This window comes from Alexandromys fortis, unplaced genomic scaffold (genome assembly GCF_014885135.2).
Source record: "Alexandromys fortis isolate MF-2015 unplaced genomic scaffold, M_Fortis_MF-2015_v1.1 scaffold_69, whole genome shotgun sequence".
In the NCBI taxonomy this organism is placed as follows: domain Eukaryota; kingdom Metazoa; phylum Chordata; class Mammalia; order Rodentia; family Cricetidae; genus Alexandromys; species Alexandromys fortis.
The window spans coordinates 8656213-8674294 of NW_026067951.1; the positions used below are offsets into that span (position 1 = coordinate 8656213).

At 43.4% G+C, this 18082-nt stretch overlaps 1 protein-coding gene across 1 annotated transcript; it reads right to left on the reverse strand.

Moving 5' to 3' along the window:
* Positions 1–13874: 13874 nt before the first annotated feature.
* LOC126506774 (phosphate carrier protein, mitochondrial-like) lies at positions 13875–15189 on the reverse strand. Its single transcript, XM_050150571.1, is given in 2 exon segments — positions 13875–14695; positions 14698–15189. Coding segments are annotated over 2 exon segments (1062 nt in total). The 5' UTR covers positions 15116–15189; the 3' UTR covers positions 13875–14051.
* Positions 15190–18082: the final 2893 nt, after the last annotated feature.

Here is an 18082-nt window from a genome sequence, read left to right on the forward strand (position 1 = left end):
TCAATTCCTCCTGGGCCAGGCAGGAGGTGGACTGGCTTGGGGACCATTTCTGTCCTGGAGATACAAGGGCAGGTACTACAAGTCCATCACTCCTTTTTGACAGTAAAGATGAGAGAGTAGCAGAGCCGTAGACTTACCATGGGAGTGACATGTTAATTCATGTCATGAGTACACGAATCTTATGCTTCCATGAGGAAAAAATTCTATGTTAACATATTAAATCGTTTCCATATAAGGTACATAAGCCATACTCTGTAGCACGATTAATAAAAATCCAGAGACAGAAATTGGGGTCCACCCTGAAGGTCAGAAAAGCAAAACAGCCGGCCATTGGCTCTTTCCTCTACCTCAGTCCAAAATGGCGATCCTGCTTCCAGGAATCTCAGAATGAGACGTGTGAGAGAGCTGTCTCCTCCTGCTTTATATTCCTCTCTAGAACTGGGATCAAAGGTGTGTGTCACCACGTCCTGGTCTGTAAGGCTGATCAGTGAGACTGTTTTACTCTCTGAACTTCAGGCAAGCTTTATTTATTAAAATACAAATGAAATACCACTACAATACTCATAAACTCAAAAGATATTAAACTTAATTTTAGTATTTATTAAAATGTTTGTAAACTCAGGTATGATGGCACACACCTTTAATGCCAGCGTTCAGGAGGCAGAGACAGGTAGATCCCTGTGAGTCCAAGGCCTGGTCTACAGAGTAAGTTCCAGGATAGCCAGGGCTACACAGTGAAACCTTGTCTCAAAAAACAAAAATAAAAACAAAACAAAAAAACAGCCAAAAAGGAAGCCTATTAAAGCATTAACATATTTTATATCAGTTAAATTTCAAGTAATAATATTTAGCATGAACAAAGAGGAATTATAGCAGGAGTTTAGGGCATTTATGAAACTTTAAAAAATAATTTCCTACTATTTTAATTTTTTTAGCATGTGTAAGAGCGGACATGCATAGGGTCTGCTCTCTCCTTCCACCACATGCATTCTGGGAAAGGAACTCAGATCCTCTGGCTTAGCAGCAAGTACTTTCCTTTACCCATTGAGCCAGCCAGACAGCCCTATTATTATCTTAAGCTTTTGTGGTTTTGTTGCATTTTCTTTTTATTGGGCGTCACAGGTGTGTCACAGCGTACACGTGGAAGTCAGAGGACAACCTATAGGCGTCAGTTCTCTTCTTCCATTATGTAGGCTCCAGGGATTGAACTTGGATCACCTTTGTGACAAGCACCTTTATCTACTGAACCATCTCACCAGCCCTAACATTTTATTTATTATTATTATTGTATGTGCCTATCTATGGTGTGTGCATGCAGTTGTTCCCTCTCCCACCCTTACACAGTTCTTGGGATGGAACATGGGCTGTCAGGCCTGTGATGCAAACTCTCCCCTGGCTGCGCCATCTTGCCAACCCCACCCTTCTGTTGAATAACATCTTGATTGAGATATAATTCATCCATCCCAAAGTTCACCCATTTAAAGGATGAACTTGGAGGTGGTTTGTGCTTATAGATCCAACACAGAGGAGGTGAAGCATGGAAGGTGAGTTCTAGGCCAGTCTAGAAAATACCAGGCCTGCTTGGCCTACCTAGTGAAACCTTGTCTCAGAAAACAAGACAAAGCAATCTACAAAGATACAGTTCAGTGTCTATTTTTAGTACATTCACAGATATATGCAACCTTTATTAAATCAATTTTAGAGTTTCTCATCACCTCAAAGAACACTCATATTCTTGTAGTTATCACCCCTTCTATGCTTCCCTCTTTGCCTACTTATAATTTTTTTAAATTATTTATTTATTATGTATACAACATTCTGCCTCCATGTATGCCCGCACACCAGAAGAGGGCGCCAGATCTCATTACAGATGGTTGTGAGCCACCATGTGGTTGCTGGGAATTGAACTCGGGACCTCTAGAAGAACAGTCTGTGCTCTTAACCACTGAGCCATCTCTCCAGCCCTGCCTACTTATAATTTATACTTTGTACTTAGATTTGCAAATTCTAAGCATTTCATATAATTAGACTTAAAGCATGATCTTTGAGTCTGACTGTTTTAACTGAGTGTATTTTCAAGAATGATCCATGCGTCAGCCAGTCTTTGCTTCATTCTGTTTTTGTTGACAATAAATAATAATCTATTATATGAATTCATTGTGTTTTGTTTTTCCATCTATCAGCTGACTGGCTATTGGATTGTTTGTTTTGTATTGGGATGCGGTCTGACTAAGTAGCTCCGGCTGGCCTGAATTTACTATGGAAGCTGAGATGGCCGGAAATTTAAAAGTAATTTCTCTGCCTCTGCTTCTCAAGTACTGAGATTACAGGCATATACTATCATGTTTGGCTCGGATTGTTTCTATTTTTTTTTTAATTTTTATTTTATGTGTATGAGTGTTTTGTTTGTCTATGTACCAGGAATATTCAGTACCTGTAAGAACCAGAAGAGGGTGTCTGATCCACCTGGAATTGGATTTATAGACAGTTGTGAGCCGTCATATGGTACTTGGGCTTGAACTGGGGTCCTCTGGAAGGCACCAGCTGGTGCTCTTAACCACTGAGCCATCTTGGGTCTTGTTATGTAGCCCAAGGTAGCCTTAAACTCACAATCTCCTGCCTTAGCCTCCTAAGCTCTAGGACTGTAGTGTGCACCATTACTCCTGACTTGTTTTTGACTATTGTCTCTACTGTTAAACATTCTTTCAAGCACTTGTTTAATCATTTAAGAACCTGCCAGCCTGTCTTCCAAAGTGATTGCCCCATTTTTCTCTTTCGCCAACAGTATGTAAGGGACCCAGTGTCTCTACAGCCTCTCCACCCTCTTCTGACAGTGAGAGCAGCCATCTTAGTGAATGTGAAGTGACAGCCCATGTAGGTTCACTGGTGTTTCTGCAGGAATGGACGAGACTGAATCTTTTCTTGTGCTCACTGCCTATTTGTATGTTCTGCTTGGAACCTTTGCCCAGGTTCTAACTGAGTTATCTTTCTATTGCTTAGTTTATTGTTGTTGTTTGATTTTTTTATTTTTTTAAAGATTTATTTATTTATTATGTATACAACATTCTGCCTCCATGTATGCCCGCACGCCAGAAGAGGGCGCCAGATATCATTACAGATGGTTGTGAGCCACCATGTGGTTGCTGGGAATTGAACTCAGGACCTCTGGAAGAGCAGCCAGTGCTGGCTGCTCTTAACCACTGAGCCATCTCTCCAGTCCATTTTTTTTTTTTTTTGAGACAGGGTTTCTACGTAACTTTGGAGTCTTTCCTGGAACTCACTTTGTAGACCAGGCTGGTCTTGAACTCATGGAGATCTGCCTGACTCTGCCTCCCAATTAAAGGTGTGCACCACCACAGCCTAGTTTATTACTTAGTTGTAAGCCTTCTGTTGTAATTCCTTCCTTCTGTTTCCTTCTGCCCTCTCTGTTTTTTGTTTTTTGGAGACAGTGTTTCTCTGTGTAGCTCTGGCTGCCCTAGAACTCACTTTATAGACCATGTAGGCTTCAAACTCAGAGATCCACCTGCCTGTACCTCCTGAATTCTGGTATTAAAGCTGTGTGCTACTACTGCCCAGCCACTTTTCCTCTCTTATTTAACATTTTTATTTAGTCTTTGTGTGTGTGTGTGTGTGTGTGTGTGTGTGTGTGTGTAGGTGTACACTTCACAGCACATTTGTGCTGGTTAGAAGATGACTTTCCTGAGTGGCTTCTAACCCTGCATACCATAAACTAGCTGGCCTGAGAGCTTCTAGTGGATTCTCCTAGCTCTACCTTGATCTCACCACAGGAGTGTTAGGGTTACAGATGCCTACCATTGCAACCAGCTTTTTACTGGGTTATCTGGATCGAAATAAGACCATTGAGCAGCCATTGAGCTGTTTCCCCGGCCCCTTTGCTCCCTGAATTAAAAAACCCTGGATGAGATAATATATTACTTACCTTTGCAAAGCTGGGAACAACTAAAGGGAGGAAATTGTTCCTTTGCTCACACTTGCAGAGTTTCAGGTCGCCAGACTTGTAAAGGAAGCCCCTTTACCATCTCCATAGCTCTTAAGGTTTGTTTACCCTAACCATACCCCAATCTCTCTGAGTCAGTTCCTCTTAGGTGGTCATTACTAGAATTAAATAAAACAATATGTGTCAGATACTTAGCGAGGGCCTGCCCAAAATAGAAGTACTGGTGGTGTGCTAGAGACCCTTATCCAAAAGCAATGCTGGGCCATGAGCCGTGTGACACTGTATTAATGAAGAATTTTTTTTAGGAGAAGCAGATGTTTATTAAAGGACTTCAGAATGGGATGGGGCTTCCAGAAAGAAGCAAATGCCAGGAATAAAGAAAGGGTTCGGGGGCTGACTTCATAAGCCTGGGTGGCTCCCTGTTAGGGCTAGTTGTTAGCTCACCCCTCACTGTGCTAAGCTCTTGCCAAGCCAACTGCTGTGGACAAGATTTCCTGGGGACATATGGCACTGCCTCTGGGAAGGCCACATCCTATCATGCCTTGTCTGAGTCTCTCTTTAGTCATCAAAGAGCTTCCAGGAGAGTGCATGGTAAGGTTTGTATTAATTGGATCAGCCTACATGAGGGCCCTTGGGCCTCCCCATTTCCCCGCTTTCTGTAGCAAGCAGCCTTGGACTTGAGTAAACACTGTTGCCCACAGACCCCACTTAAGCGCTCTGAAGACAGGAAATAGATTGTCCTGCCTCATAGTGCCAGCAAAGAAAAATCTACTAACTGCTTGGTGTGCACAACAGTGGTACCTTTGTTCTCAGTAAACTCATAGCCTCCAGGGATGCTATGCAGGCCCACAGTGACCAGGCAGAGAACATGCAGTCCTTTGATAATGGCTCTTTATGCCAGTATCTAAATCAAAGTAACAAACATGCTGATGATGACTCCAGCAAACACAAGCCGTGCTTTGAGGCCTGACCCTGAAATGAAGACCCACCTCCAGGGCAGAAGCACGTGCCATCTTGGTGCATTCAAAGAAATGGAGTGTTGAGTCTTGTGCACAGCTGTACTTGTCTGAGGAGCTCAGACAAAAATCTATTGCCGGGAGAAATCTGGGCTACTCAGAAGGTTTTCCATAACTCCCGTAGATGGTGGTGAGCTAATGCCTTCTCTGGCCTGCCTTTGCCTATGCTTTACATAGCTCAATGACTTTAGAAGCCTTTTTGGTTTTTATTGGAGTGCAATTCACATAATGTAAAAATAATAATTTAAACGAACCATTCAGTGGCATGGTGGAAAGCTGACTAAAGAGGGATGAAGGGAAGTTGTCATTCATGCAGGGGTGAGAGTTTGCAGTGATGCAGCTGTCTGGGGTTGGGGGGATCACCCATGCTCCTGTAAGCAAACCTAATAAACTCATCATCAGTTCACCAAGCTAGACTTGGGAGGGATTGTTCTTTGCTCCATGGTTGATACCATGTCTGGGATGAATAAACATTTGTCCATATCTCTGCAGGAAACAGTCACACAGTAGGCTCCTTACCCCAGCATAGAATCCTGAATCTCTTAGCTATCCTTCTCCCTCTCATCCCTGTCAGCCCTCAGAACAACCAATCTACTTTTTGTGGATTTACTTATTCTGGATATTTCCTTCTAATGGAATCACATTATATGTGAGCTTTGTCCTAGCTTCATTCACTTGTTAGTATAATATTACATGTCATAGCCTTATTAAGATCCATTTATTTTTATTCTGAATAGTAGTGTGTGTGTGTGTCTATAAGAGAGAGAGAGAGAATGACTACGTGTGGTGTGTGTATACCTGAGGAGGTGCATTGCTAATGCATAGAGGCCAGAGGAAGATGGCATGGGTGTCCTGCTCTGCCACGCTCCACCTTATTCCTTTGAGACAGAGTCTCTCATCAGCTGGATGAATCCTTTCTCCACCCTCATATTGCTGGAGTTGCAGGCATGGAAAGCCACACCTTGCTTTTCACCTGGGTGCTGGATTCCTGGACTCCAGTCACCACACTTGTGCAGCAAGTGCTCTTAACCACTGAGCCAGCTCTTCAGCCCCACCTTTCAATTTCTTAGATTTTTCCTCCTTCCCTGCAAGATATACTGCTCCTCATGAGCAGGGTCTAGGCATTAAAAACAAGAGCTTCAGTTCCAGGACCCAGAACAGTGCCTGGATGGGGGTAGTTTAGTTAACCTGCATGAAACAAAGAGAAATGAGAAAACAGCGGCTGTCGGGTGGGACTCACACTTATTCAGCATCTGCTGCATTATCTCCTGCATGTACAAGGGATTAGACAGGGATCTGGCCTGTTCGACTTCCCTTTTCCTTCTGGAGACAGGAACCCTGTCTTTGAGAAGACCCAATTCTTTGCAAAGTGGGTGGGTGGGCTACTGCCGCCCACCAGTCCCAGCCAGGCCTGTGTGAACTGACGTTTCTGAGACATTCTATGCCAAATCCTGCATCCTGATGACTGACCAGAACTTCATGACTCTGGGGAGAAGATATGGTATTACAGATCAAGACCCAAAAACTGCTGCCTAAGAACCTCATGACTAACTGATAGGGAAAACTTTTGGAATTCATCGTTAATCTTACCAGACCACTGCCTTCCACCAGCTCTAAAGCTAGGAATGCTACAATATCTGAGACCTACAGAGGATATTTTCTAACTCTGCTGTAACCCACTTAGGTGATGTCTCACCAATATGTTTTGTTTCTCCACCAATTTAAGACTTTCTTATATTCTACAACTATAAAAATTCATGTAGCTTCTTCCACAGAACATTTCATAAATTAATGCTCCCAGTCACAGTCACTCATATTTAATTCAGATGAACTATCTCTTTCAAAATAAGAATTATGTTCTGCATTGACAAATAATGAGCATATTAAAGGAGAAATTTGAAGTAGTAAAATTGATGCCATAAATAATTTACTAACTCACACTTGCTTAAGAAATACTAAGTTACATGAAGTAGAATTTAGATAAAAGAGTACTGCTTCCAATATGACTTAAGTAGATAAGTAGAATAGCTGGGTATGGTGGTCCATGCCCACCACTTGAGAGACACTTTAATCCCAGCACTTGAGAGACAGAGACAGGTGGATCTCCGTGAGTTCAAGGCTAGCTTGCTCTACAGAGTGAGTTCCAGGTCGGCCAAGCCTACACAGAGAAACCCTTTGTCTTGAAAAGCAAAAACAAAAACAAAAAAAAGGAAAGGATTAAAAAAAGAAAGCAGATTTGTTGCAGAAGAGAGCCAATCAGAAAGCAGTATCTAAGGGATATTTGGGTCAGATCTGACTGCAAAGGGGGATGAGTTTAGAAGCCCTTAAATTGGACACTGAGTGCAAAAGTTGGAGGTATAGATGGTGCCAAAGATCCCATGAGTGTGGCAGATAAGTGAGACCCAAGGGTCTGTAATTGCTAGCATCCCAGGAACTCAGAGAAGATCCATTTCGTGAAGGCACAAGCTGCTTAGTGATTCATCAAATACAGAGTAGGGGCCATGGGCTATTGAGAGAGACATGGCTGCCTGGTTCCAGGACTTGACAAGGACAAAAGGTGAGAAACCACTCGAGATATGAGTGGGAATGGCCAGAGGTGGAGAAGAGGGGGCTCACCAATCCCGCCGTTATTAGATGGAGGGACCCAGTGATACTGGAGAAGCAAGGCTGCCGAATTCCAGGTTCCAGGTTCTCAGCACACCTCGGACTGCCAGCTGCAGGAAGAAATGCCAGGAGAGCCTTTCACAGTCAGGGAACTAATGTTATAATTTAACAAGCAGCGTGCGAGAGAAAGACATCATGTCAGGATGGAAGGTTTTTATTAGGGGAAAGGGAATGGGAAAAGGGGAAGTGGAGAGACTGACTTCTGGGAACAGGAGAAGCAGAAGAAAAGAGGGAGGGAGGAAAGGAGGGAGGAAGAGAAAGAGAGAAAGAGAGAAAAAAGAGACAGAAGATGGGCAAGGACCACCTCTTAAAAGGGAACATAGCAAATGTGTACAAGAGGTGCTCTTAGTGGCTGCAGCTGAGGACATATCCTGTCAGGACCCCAAGGGCAGGTCAGTACAGATGCCCAAATACTAACAGGAACCTTGAGCCAGGACCTGAAAGAGATTCAAGGATGGCAGTGTATGTGGAAAGCATAAGCTAAGGTCTATGTAAACTAGTAAAATCTTCTATTAGAGGCCAACTCTCCTTTGGGCATTAGCCAGAGCCATATCTGTGCTATATTAAAGAGATTTTTCATTTATTAATCATTAACGTCTTAAGTGTGTAGAGTGACTTCTCACCGGAAAGAGATATTAATTCTATGACAATATAATCCAAATGAGAGCAATGAGCGCCTTTACCAGGTTCTTATGGAAGACTTAACTGTGTGCAGGAGGGAGCAGCCTGCTCAGAAGCTGTGATGATCATGAAGAATGTCACCCCGAGAGGCTGTCTGATATTTGAGGGGGACAGAGAGTCCCAGCACTGTTATTTCACTTGTCCTGTGGAACAAGTGTTCCATTCCTGCTCAATGGAGCGATGCTTATCTTTAATGCCAGACTCTCATAAAAATAGGAACTATAGAAAAATGTATACCACATTCCTATCCAAACAAATAAAATGAGAAGGATAATTTAAAGAAGAAGAAGAAGAACCAGAACTACATACAACGGCCGCGTTCCTCATCACAGCATCTGGTATGCTATTGCCTTGTAGTATTTGCTGAATGATTGATTTTTTTTCACTAATTGATTGAAGGAGCAAATTACTTTCTTCTACTTGAAACAAATCCTATGATGATACCATATACTTATAAGGGGTATCTAAGAATGTCTAAAATGTAGTTGGTCTGTTTTGTTTTGTTTTTTCTATATCTTGCCCTATGAAATCTTACTAGTCAATAGTCCTGGGATAAAGCCGGGCGGTGGTGGCGCATGCCTTTAATCCCAGCACTCGGGAGGCGAGGCAGGCGGATCTCTGTGAGTTCGAGACCAGCCTGGTCTACAGAGCTAGTTCCAGGACAGGCTCCAAAGCCACAGAGAAACCCTGTCTCAAAAAACCAAAAAAAAAAAAAAATAGTCCTGGGATAGTCATGATTTCCCCAAATTTTTCCTGGAAAAATGAAGAAGCAAAAAGTCAGCTTTATTTTAGATTTGCATAATTTCTAACTTTTCTCCTCTAGAACATCTCCCAGGGATAGTCCTTAAAGAGTCCCTCCAGGGTTGCGGGCCAATTATCTACTCACCACCCATGCTAGCTAAGTGTCCACAGTGGGACCAGCACAGGGGCAGGAGAGCGAGGCTATAATAAACATTTGCAGATGTGAGTGACCCCAAACTCAGAGCTCAGCCATACATTTTGCGGACTCTCACTCTTTAGTCTTCAGTGGAGGCTGCCTCTAGGATCAAGGCAGGTCCCCTCAGGTTTCCAGAATATTTGCCAAGTGCAGTCCCAGCAGAAGTCTGGAATTCTTTCCTTAGCATTTAATCTCTTTGATTTAAGGCCCTGATCTCAAGATGCCAGTGCCCAAGGAAATGTTTTCCCTTTCTGTCAGTCAAGTATGTTCAAAGACTAAAGGAGGATTCATTTGGATACTGGCTGGAGGGCACTTTTAACTTTCATCTGATGCCATGCAGACAAAAATGTGGGGACACATTGCTCAGAAAAATCAGGCTCTGCACACCAGGTGGGAAATCAGTCCCAGAGGCCATGCTGCCTTGCCAGCTCTTCTCTCTCTCTCTCTCTCTCTCTCTCTCTCTCTCTCTCTCTCTCTCTCTCTCTCTCTCTCTCTCTCCTGTGCTCTTAGCTCCTGGACTTCCAGTCAAACCCAGCCATGACACTGCTACTCACCCAGCTGAGTCCCTGCTGGGCCACAGACCACCATGGAGATGTGACTCCAAATCTGCTTGCTTTCTGTGGATCAAGCTCTTGATCCTGGCTCATGATGCAGGGTAGTGAAACAATGCGGGCAGCGGAAAGCCAGCCAGAAGCTCAGAAGGCATCTGCCCTGTCAGCTCCTATATGGCTTCCTGACCTGACACTGGTCAGGGGACAGGAGGAAGCAACATCCAGATCTACTTCGATAGTATTTTGGCATTACAAATTTGATTTGATTCTTTTGTTTTTGTCTTTTATTTGTTTTGTTTTGAGACAGGCTCCCACTGTGTACCCTTAGCAGGTCTAGAACATGCTATGTAGATCAGGCTAGCTTCTAACTCATAAAGATCTACTTGCCTCTGCCTCCCAAGTGCTGGGAATTGAAGACCTGTGCCACCACGCCCTGCCTAGATGACTTGAATCTTTTAATGTTACAGTTTATTGTTTGCTTCGGTCTGAACTGGGAGGATGGGTTAGATTTTTTTTTTGCGGGGGAGGGGGGTGGTTTTTGATGCAGAGTCTCATACACACCAAAGCTGACCTCAAACTCTTGTTATTGAGGATGACCTTGACTCCTGATCACCAGGTGTGTGTGGTCCATGGCCTGCAGCATAAGACAGCTCAGGGTAGGGGCTCTGGCTCAGAGCTTCTGAGACTGTGTCACTTTCTTGGTTATAGAAACCAATGGGTCCTGCCCGAGGATAGGAATAGCCATTGAGTTTATCAGGCTAGAGGGGCTATGCTGGCTAGTTTTTTGTTGTTTTTCCTGAGACAGTGTTTCTCTATGTAGTCTTGGCTGTAGACCAGGCTGGCCTCCTCAAAGAGATCTATCTGCCTTTGCGTCCTGAGTGCTGGAATTAAAGGCATGTACCACCACGCCCAGCTGCTGGCTAGTTTTTAGTCAGTTTGACACAGGCTGGAGTCATCCGAGGGGGGGGAACCTCAATTGGGAAATTGCCTCCATAAGATCAGGCTGTAGGCAAGGCTTGAGGGCATTTTCTCAATTAGTGGCTGATGTGGGAGGCTTCAGTCCATTGTGGATGACACCACCTCCCATTGGACTGTGGGGGACTCCTCCATGGTCTCTGCATCAGCTTCTGCCTCCAAGTTCCCACGTGGTTTGAGTTCCTGTCTTGGTTTCCCTCAGTGAACGGATTCAGGATATGTAAGCCAAATAAACCCTTTCCTCCTCAAGTTGCTTTTGGTCATGGTATTTCATCTCAGCATTAGTAACCCTAATTAAAACAGACATCAATATCAGCCTGGCTAGCCCCAGGGGAGTTTTACAAGAGCACAAGAGTCCTGAGTAGTGGGGGCAAGAACATTGGCTCTGGGCTCTGTGGCTATCAGTCACTGGACGCAGCCCTAGGGAGGACATGGCCTTGGGCAAATGCCTCTCTGTTGCTGTGTATCTGCAAGCATTTAGGTAAAATGTTTGTTATTCCGGGGTGTGTGTGTGTCTGGGTGGTGTACATCTTCTCCAGCTACTCTCTTCGGCAGAGTGGTAAAGGAAAGGGTGCTAGCCCTTTTCGAATCACTACATATATCCAATGTTCAATTTAGTCCTCCAGTTTGAAAAAGTTCATTAATTTTGTCTACTGATGATTCGTTATTAACTTCTCCCCATCTCTTTCTCTCTAGTGGAGACTGAGCTTGGGTCTTGTGCATGCTAGTAGGCAAGTACTCTACTACTGAGGTGCAGCCACAGCCCTTCCTTCCTTGGTTTCTGTTACTTCTGTGTATACATACATACAATGTGTGTGGGGGCACAAATGTCACAGTGAACACGTAAAGGGCAGAGGACAATTCTGTGGAGTTAGTTTTGTCCTTCTAACTTTATGTGGGTTCTGGAGATCGAATTCAGATCGCCAGATTTGCATAGCAAGTGCATATACCTGCAGAGTCAGCTCACCAGCTCCTTTTGCGTTGTTCCCAATAATCAAGATCGCGGTGAGATTCATATTTTTATTTTATTTGGTTTTTGTGTGGAGAAAGGGTCTCACTAGGTAGTCCTAGCTATCCTGGAATCCATTATGTAGACCAGGCTGGCTTCAAACTCAGAGATCCACCTGCCTTTGACTCCCGCATTGTGGGATTAAAGGCTTGATGGGATTAAAGGCATGAACCTAGTGTATGATTTTTTTTTTCAAGACAAGGTTTCTTTGCATAGCCCTGGCTGTCCTGGAACTCACTATATAGACCAGGCTGGCCTCAAACTCACAACGATTCTTCAGCTTTTGCCTCTTAAATGCTACGATTAAAGGTGTGCAGCACCACTGCCCGACCTACTGTATGATTTTGAAATGTTCTCATCCCTTGCTACTATCTTGCAAACTAAACATTAAGTCTCCAGATACTTTTCCATTCTTCTTGATAAAGGTTTTGTGTTCCTACTAAAGTCAAAGCTCATTTCTTCATGACAGAGTTCTTATTAAAATCTACCAACAGTAAGGGCTACATAGTGGGAGACTGTCAAACAAACAAGAATCCTCAGGGAAACAATTATTTGTGTTGTAAATTTTCACTCTAGCTTGTGTTCTTCTGAGTCTAATCTTCTGTAGCCCCATAATCATAGCTCATCCCTTACATGTCTCTCTATTTTTCAACACCCAGCAGAACTCTCTTCTCTAACTTGCATATATATATACATATACATATACATATACATATACATATATATATATTATGTGCACTGGTGTTTTGCCTGCATGTGTCTGTGTAAGGGTGTCAGATCTTGGAGTTACAGACAGTTGTAAGCTGCCATGTGGGTGCTGGGAATTGTACTCGGGTCCTCTGGAAGAGCAGTCAGTTCTCTTAAACGCTGAACCATCTCTCCAGCCCCTTCTAACTTGCTTTTTGTGAGCATTCATTATTAACCCTACACCCAAAGAAAATGTTCATTTATCTCGATTCATAAAAGGAGTTTGTCCTGTTTGTGGGTTGATCACCTTCCAATCCCACGGTATATAAATCTGATTGTTACTTTAACTTTCCAAGGGTGCATGTCCTCGGGTTCCTAAAGGTGCATTTGGAAAGCAAAAGCACTTAAATATTATATTTCTGCCCTTCTCATCTTTTTTTTTGGTTTTGGTTTGGTTTTTCGAGACAGGGTTTCTCTGTAGCTTTGGTGCCCGTCCCGGAACTAGCTCTTGTAGACCAGGCTGGCCTCGAACTTCCAGAGGTCCGCCTGCCTCTGCCTCCCGAGTGCTGGGATTAAAGGCATGCGCCACCACCGCCCAGCTTCTTCTCATCTTTTAAGATGAAGAAAACTAAATGAGTTTGACAGCTTGTCTAGGCCATACATTTAATGCTATACTTTGAAAGGATTTGGCCAGTACTTTTTGTACATAAATCAGTGACCTGTATTAATTTCCTAGGGCTGTTGTAATGAATTACAGCAGCTATGAGAAATATATTCTTTCAGTTCTAAAGATGAAAAATCTAAAGTCAAGGTGTAACAAGGCCATGTCCCCATTGTAAGGCTGTAGATTCAGGTCCTTGTCTCTTCCAGCTTTTGGTGGTCTCAAGCGTTTTTTTGGAAAGAGTGACATCACCCCTTTTTCTTCTGTACTGTTACATTATAATGATACCTATCATGGAATTTAGGTCCTCCCTAGATTTAAGGACACTTTGTAAATATTGTCACATTGCAGATTTCTAGAGTCAGAGACAGGACTTCCTAGGGCTCACCATTCAATACGTGTTCCCTGAAGAAAACCTCACCCTATCCCTCCATGAATGCAATGCTTTGCCAACAAAATGGAAGTTGTAATTTGATCTGGGTTTTTAAATTATTCCAAGGTTTTTGCCACCTTATCTTTTTGTTGTTATTTATTTACTTATTTACTTATTTTTACGTGTATGAGTGTTTTGCCTGCATATACATATACATATATATGGCACATGCAGTAGTTCAGAAGTTCAGACCAGAGCATCTTATCCCCTGGAACTGGGCCACTATGTGGGTGCTGGAAATTGAACCTTGGTCTTCTACAAGAGTAGTCAGTGTTCATAACCACATTAGAATTTTTTTTCACTTGAGAGGATGGGTTTATTTAGCATAAGTTTGAAACTCTTGCTTTAAGCAAGGGTACTACAGTAATTATATCAGGAACAGACAATTTCCTACATTGTCAAATATATAAAAGTTCCTTTGCACTTTCTTCAACACTGATCAACAAGCAGATTCAGTCCATGTTTCTCTGATGTACTATCTACTCAGTTAACCCAAGCTTCTTCTTCAGAGACTCTGGCATCTCAGGTGGAGGAGGGCGAGGGAGCCTGAAGTAGACCTTGACGGAGTCGTAGATGAACCACTGCAGCGCAGTCAGAGTGCCAATCATGATGATTCGGGCGAAGAGGCCCTTCCACACACCTCTGAAGCCCAGTCTCTGCAGGACCTGGGAAGCCGTGCTCCCCTTCTCTTTATTCAGCACAGAGACTACAGAATCAGCAGGGTGAGAAACAATTGCACAGAAGACTCCAGCTATGTAACCTGCCACAAATGTCACAACCAGCTGCTCCGCCTTTGTACATTCACTTCGGGGCTTAGGAACCACAAATTTGTACAATGCTTCAACAGTACATTCAAAGCAGGCGAACTTCATCGTGGTGTATGGGATCTGTCTCATCCACAGAGGAGCCACACCTTTGTAGAACGCATTTAAGCCTTCTTCTTTATACATTTTGGGAACAGCCTCTCTCAATGTGTTGGCATAGCCAGGCTGGGTTTGGATCCGAACTTTAGCATCTTCCATAGGAGCCAGGGCAATGTCAGCAAAGAATTCAGCGCTGGCAGAAGCAGCTAAATATAGTGATGTGCGCCACAGATAGGTGTTTTCCTCACCAAGCATGTTGCTTTGAAGACTTCATAAAACCCGAACTTGCAGAGCCCTTGCATGGAATAGCCGATAAAAGTCGGGGCCCATCCTTTCGCCAAACCACGAACACCATCTTCTTTCAGGGTGACGGAGAAGCCATTAAATATGCCCTTGTACTTCTGAGGGTCCACCTGCATGCGGCATTTTACTAAATCCAGGGGAACAACAGCAGTGTGTGTCAGCCCACAACTTAAGACCCCACCAAAGCCACACAGTGCATAATACTTCATGGAGCCAAATTCACAACTGTACTCTTCCACGGCGGCGGCAGCCAGGTGGCGGGAACGCCGGGTCGGGCCCTGGGGGCTGCGGGGACCCGAGGGGCCATCGTGCACCAGCTGCAGGTGCGGTGCGTTGAAGGGGTTTGCCCGGGCCAGGTGCGCCACAGACGAGAACATCCTCCTAAGATGGCGAACACCCAACCGCTCGCTCGGCAAGGCTGCGGCTCACCTAGAATTTTTATATATACACTATAACCCCAAATGTTTTTAATATGTACTACAGTCATGGTTGCTACACAACTGTTGATAAGTAAGCTCTTATAGCTTTGTGAGCCTACCTATTCTTTAATGGCTGAGTGAGATCTTAAAGGTAAAGTTTACAACCAAAAATATAGGAAGAGTGAGATCTGCATGTGGATAAATGAAATGATCTATCAAATATATGAAGTGAAAAAGGAATAATGTTATTCTGCCCATTGTGTTAACCTATGTGTGCATATATAACATACACACACATATATATATATATACACATACATATACACACATAAACTTTGCTAGTGTATATATAGTATATTTCTCAAATGGTACAAGATGCTATAAAATTAATAGCAAGGAGAGGGCCTAGAGGCCTCATTCTATGAAATAAACACATCCTGCTTCTCTCTTTGTGTCTGCTGTAAGCTGAACATAAAATGACACCCCATCTCAGACTTGTCTGTTTCAGCACTTGATCTCCAGGAGGTTGTGTTGTTTGGGGAGGTTGTGGAACCTTTGGGATCTGAGGACTAGCTAGCAGATGTAAGGCCAAGTGCTATATAGTTATGGCCTGAGTTCTTCCTGACTGCTCAGATGGTCTCACTAATCCCCTCATATTTGCTCTGACACCACCATGAACTGCCCTTGACCTATGCCTTCCTACCTGATGTACTGTATCCCTGAACTATGAGTCAGAACAAACCCTTCCTCTCACATCTGTTAGATGCTTTTTCAGGGCAACAAAAAAATTAACCAACACATTGTCTTAAGTGTTGTTTGACTTGCAAAATACCACGTCTAATTTTAAAATCAAAAGTAAAGCAAAAAGGGACTGGAGAAATAATTCAGTCAATAAAGTGCTTGCCTTGAAGTATGAAGACCTGAACTCTATCCCCAGAACCCTGTAAAAATGCCCAGGGTTACTGGGTGGTGGTGGTGGTGCACGTCTTTAATCCCAGCACTTGAGAGGCAGACACAGGCAGATCTCTGTGAGTTTGAGGCCAGCCTGGTCATGGCTTAAGTTTGTAATCCCAGCAAAGGGGAGGCAGAGACGTGAGGATCCCTAGGGACCCCCTACCTGGCTTGCCAAAAGAATCAAATCAGCAGGCTTCGGGCTAATAAGTGAATCATGTGTGAAAGTAGGTAGATGAGATATCTGTGGATGATACCTAAGGTTGACCTCTAGCCTTCTCATGCCTGCATGTGCAAGACACACACACACACACACGTAATAAAAACAAATACTATTGATGTTGTAATCTAAATTCATAATGTAAACTGTTAAACACTGTGGGAGTGCTGGGGTGTAAGTCAGAGGAGACCTCTCCTGTCAAGCAGGCTAAGGCTAAGCTTCAGTTCACTCAGGGCAGTTTCGGGCATCACAGGCAGGGTGAGAAAGTCCTCCTACATTGTGGGATCCTACTTCCTACAGAACAACAAATGCTAAGTGACCCAAATATGCAAATCGAACTGGTCAGGCAAGCTTCTGATCTTCCCTGCAGTGTTCCCAGGTAGCACTCAGATACTGTGTTGAATGAATGCCTGACTTCTATACAGGGAGAAGCCTCTCAAAGAACATCCCTGGCCTCTTTTACTCACACACTGGTCAGATCTGTTAGCACCAAAGTGTGCAAAACAATTGGAATTAGAGCCATGAGAAACCCACCACTTGAACTGGGTGGGAACATTGAGTTGTATCAGCTGGAGGGTCAGGCAGCTCAGGACACACCAAGCACGTGGAAGGTTAGCTATTCATCTTCCAAACAAATGCCTTCTCATGCCAGTGGCTTAGGAAGCACTAAAGATACAAGCACAATTGGCGGGGCCCATGGGAAGAAGACCTAAGAGGAAGAGGGAGGACAGAGTGAAAAAGAAAACAAAAAACAAAAGGGAAGACAAGAACAGGAAGTGTGGCAAAAAAGTGAAGAGAGTAAGTGGGGCTACTTTAATAAGCCAGGGCAATATGCAGGAAAAGGGCTACAAATACAGATAATCTCATGTATGAACTAAGTTATCTCAAAATGAGGAATAGCGCGTGTTTTCTCCATGTGGATCCTAGATTTTATGTAGACACATAAAATCATGTATGTATATATGAATGTACAAGTAATGTGACTTTTAAATTTTGCAATGTGTTTTTATAATAAAATTTAAATGAAATCTATTTTTAAAAGGAAAAGGAAATTTTTCTAGGAAAACAAAAGGGGCGAATGGAAGGGGCAGATGAGAAAGAGGAAGAGTATAGAGGTATGTATGAAATGTCCCTGTACCTACCATATCAAGCTGGGTATGGAGGCACAAGCCTTTAGACTCAGCACTTCAGAGGCAGAGGCAGGTGGCTCTCTGTGAATCTGAACCAGCCTGGTCTACATAAAAAAGTTCTGGGACATTCAGGGCTACATAGAGAAACCCTGATAAAACAAACAAACAACAACAACACCTTTAAAAAAATAGTGTCACGTGCAATGGATATATACAAAATTTTTTCTAAAAAGAGAAACAAAGCATATGCAATTTCCATCTATTTTAGTTTAATATATATAAAATCAACCAAGACAAATATTGACCTTTCGGCCCATTGGCCATTTCTCTTTCCAGTTACTGCTGCTTTAACACTTATGTGAGAAGTGAAGATTGGCCTAAAATGAGAGAATTGTGGGGTTCAATGTGTAGCCAAGTAGCTCTTGTACAGCATACTTGAGCCCCTGGGTTTGAGTCCCAGCACCAAAACTAACCAAACAAAAGCTATTGCATTGAAGTATATTCTTGTTCAGGTTTTGTTGTTTTGAAGATAAAGTCTCCATACCCTAAGTAGCCCAGGTTGGTCAAACATTCACGGTAATTCTCCTGCCAATACTAGAATTGTAGGTATGTACCACCACACCC